Raw genomic sequence first — 3,185 nt, 5'->3', positions numbered from 1 at the left:
TCAGGTCAGAATGGCGACGATTTTCTGCTTCCACAATTTTTCCCTCAGAAGCTACAATTGCATCATATGTGGTATTTGCTGGACGATTTGGCGGTAAAACAGTTTCAATTGGAACCTCTTCATGGTCACTTGCTTGTATTTGTGTGTCTATGGCGGCGGCGGCATCATCATCATCATCATCATCATAATCCTCTTCATCATGTTCTACAAATAAATGTACACATTATTAAATGGCATGTTAATCTCTGCTGTGTTACTATGTAATTCTACTGTGTCATAAGTAACAACTAACATGTTTCCATACGTTTTATAACCTCACATTAAAAACTACCTTGACTTAAGAATAATGTTTGGACTCAGTATGAAATATGAGTGAATGAAAACTTGCTGTAAACTCACAACTCCTACATGATAGTTAACATCACTAACACAATACATGTTGCCTTACACTTCATTTTCACTGACACTAAGTAATCCTATTTAAAGAAGATGTGCAAAACAAATAATGAACATGACAACATAACATACTGCACCGACACACTTTATTCGAGCAAATACCCAGTATGTACCTGGCAGATACCTGGAATGCGCCGCTCCTCACCTCTGACAAGCCCCGTTGCATTTACCTTCCCAGCCTGGGTTCATGCCTGGCTGACGGGCGGCTGATCTGTTATATGATAATGATTAGGATTTAATAGGCTGCAATGCTTTGCGTGTCTACAAGATGGCATAAATTCATGAATTGTAATGCAGTATATATATATACTGTGCAGTATTGCAGCCAGCGGGAATAAAATGCTTCAATCCCTGCCTGGAAAATACCTCAATGCACTCGGGCAGAAAACAGTCACAAACCTCAATACACCCGGGTATACCCGAATTCGTGGGACTAGCCGAGCTCGAATAAAGTGTGTCGCCAGTGTATAGAAGAGCACATATTATATGGCCACCAACTGATACACTCACCTTCTAGGTGTGTTGAGCTGGCTGACCCAGGTGAAGACACTTGTTCAGTCTCAGGTGACACATGTCCTTCAGGGGCAACTATATATAACAATAACATAAGTTTTACATTTACATGTGTAAATATTGAACAAACAGTTATTGTATGTTCTGTATTTATGAGTACCTAACAGCATCATTTCCTTAACCCAAAATGTGTGTGTGAAAGTGAACATAAATAGTTGTAATAACAATGGACATGCCTGTGTACTTAGAACTTTTGAGTTCCCTAACATAAAACATACTATGTTCCTGCAGTAATGCGTGAGGATAAATAGATAAAATTTGTACATAAAAATCATATGTTGTGTAGTGATATCAGTATCATAATGTACATAACTATCATGAGATGACCATTCACAATGGTTATCATGAAGGTGGTCATATTGCAAAAAGTGTTGTTTTTGGTAGAAGATATGTGTGGTACATTAATATAAGATGTGGCACACATGAATGTGGCTGTGACTAAACAAGACAACACATGCAGTGTGTGATAATGTGTTGTTGATAGTAGTTCAACTATAGATATGAGTGAACTAATGTGTGACGTACGCTTTGATAAGTAATGAGTTGTTGGGGCATTTAGTAGCTAAAGTGAAGCTTTCAAATGAGTGTGATTAACTTCAGTTGTGCTAGTCAGGTTGTAAAAACGGTATTCACTTCCCCAAAAAGCCTAATCAGCCACACCTTTCAATTACTTGAAACAGGTGAAAATGGTGTGAACTAAGTTTACCCTAAAATGAGGCTGTAATTAGTGTGTGTGCTGAACCCCACCCCCTCTGTTGAAGTGTATGCTGTGATGAGATATTAATTGCAGCTGCTTTAACACAATGGTAGATGAGCTAAATAGTCGTGTGCAGTTTTTAAGTTATGAAAACAATGACATAACATATGATACGTGTGCCTCATTATGCTGTCTGTATATGACTTAAAGCAAAAATGGACCTTTTCATAAACAACTATAGATGTGTTAGTGCAAGTGATGTTTGTAGGCCGTTGCATGCAATATATTTGATGCATGCTTAAAATAGGCAGTAATGTCATGTTTGTCGGAGTAAAATAAATAAAATACACAATAATATTATACATATTTATGTTCTGTACCTGTAGCTAGTAATAATTTCTCATTAACATGTGTTACACATGTGTACTACCCGGTTGTTCCCCATCTTCGCCCACCATCAATTGCTTCCACTGCAGCAATGCATTTTGGGAATTCACATGTAAATGAGCACACAATGGCACGTGCTATATTAGTTACTGCTTTTAGTAGGACTACAACATATATGTCTATTTTGAGATATATATATATACAGAATCAGACATATACATATATAGATGCAGGTATGCTTATATTGTGAAGACAGTATAAAAAGCAGTGTAAATATGCAAAATAACTGTAAGCAACGACACGCCTAGTACATTAATATTTCTCACCTGGTGGAAATTGTGAGGGATAAATTCCTATATCACGGTCACCAGGTAAACCTTCCACGACGACGGGAAGTAATTTTGCCCGAAGCAGCTCCTCCAATGGACTTAATATGAGACGTTGTGGTGTTGGCCCACCTCCAGTGCCAGTAGCATGCACGCGTTGGTGTTGTATTTTCTTTTTCAATTTGGACCTAATATCATCAAATCTCTTGTGACAATTCCGCTTGTCCCTCACATGATTCCCACACGCATTGACACCAATGACTATTGTGTCCCACATTTCTTTTCTGCTTGCTGAACTTGTCCGCCCATGAAAAACATATAAAATATATGAGGTAAATTAATAATAATAGAAGCACCAGTTTCCTACACTGCTAGCTGTTCCAAGAGATAGCAAACATGCTGTTTTATGTGTAATATGTGAAGCACATGAGCATTCACTACTAAACCTATACATGTAAGCAAGGTTGCATTCATATTGTATGCAGTTATGGCAAATTGACCGCCTGTGTTTAGTTGTCCTTGTAAGGCATGATAAAAAGCTGTGTTTCCAGACTAATTAACATAGAAAGATATTCTGAACCCATATTTGCATATGAACAAAACTCAGATGACCTAGGATCACATGTATTTGAATAATAAATGTAAAGGTACACTTACCTAGTAAATGTCCATATATACTGTCATAGTGCTCCAGAATGCCAGTGACAAGAGCTGTATTTTCCTGGTCATTGAAGCGAGGATTATGT

The 3,185-nt window shown here is 37.6% G+C and overlaps 1 protein-coding gene across 1 annotated transcript in view; it reads right to left on the bottom strand.

Annotated features, from left to right (window-relative positions):
* The window catches only part of LOC142498004 (uncharacterized), a 32,845-nt gene extending 29,899 nt beyond the window's left edge, over positions 1 to 2,946 (bottom strand). Inside the window, exons 1-3 of the mRNA XM_075606513.1 lie at positions 2,440 to 2,946; positions 967 to 1,044; positions 1 to 204 (exon numbers count right to left, since the gene is read on the bottom strand). The exon at positions 1 to 204 is cut by the window's left edge and continues 606 nt beyond it. Of these exons, the coding sequence (XP_075462628.1) occupies positions 1 to 204; positions 967 to 1,044; positions 2,440 to 2,716 (559 nt within the window). The 5' untranslated portion in view covers positions 2,717 to 2,946. The remainder of the gene's footprint in view (positions 205 to 966; positions 1,045 to 2,439) is intronic.
* Positions 2,947 to 3,185: the final 239 nt, after the last annotated feature.

Source organism: Ascaphus truei, chromosome 6, assembly GCF_040206685.1.
Source record: "Ascaphus truei isolate aAscTru1 chromosome 6, aAscTru1.hap1, whole genome shotgun sequence".
Classification (NCBI taxonomy): Eukaryota; Metazoa; Chordata; class Amphibia; order Anura; family Ascaphidae; genus Ascaphus; species Ascaphus truei.
The sequence above is the reverse complement of the archived record's forward strand: the minus strand, read 5'-3'. Positions and strand labels throughout refer to the sequence as shown.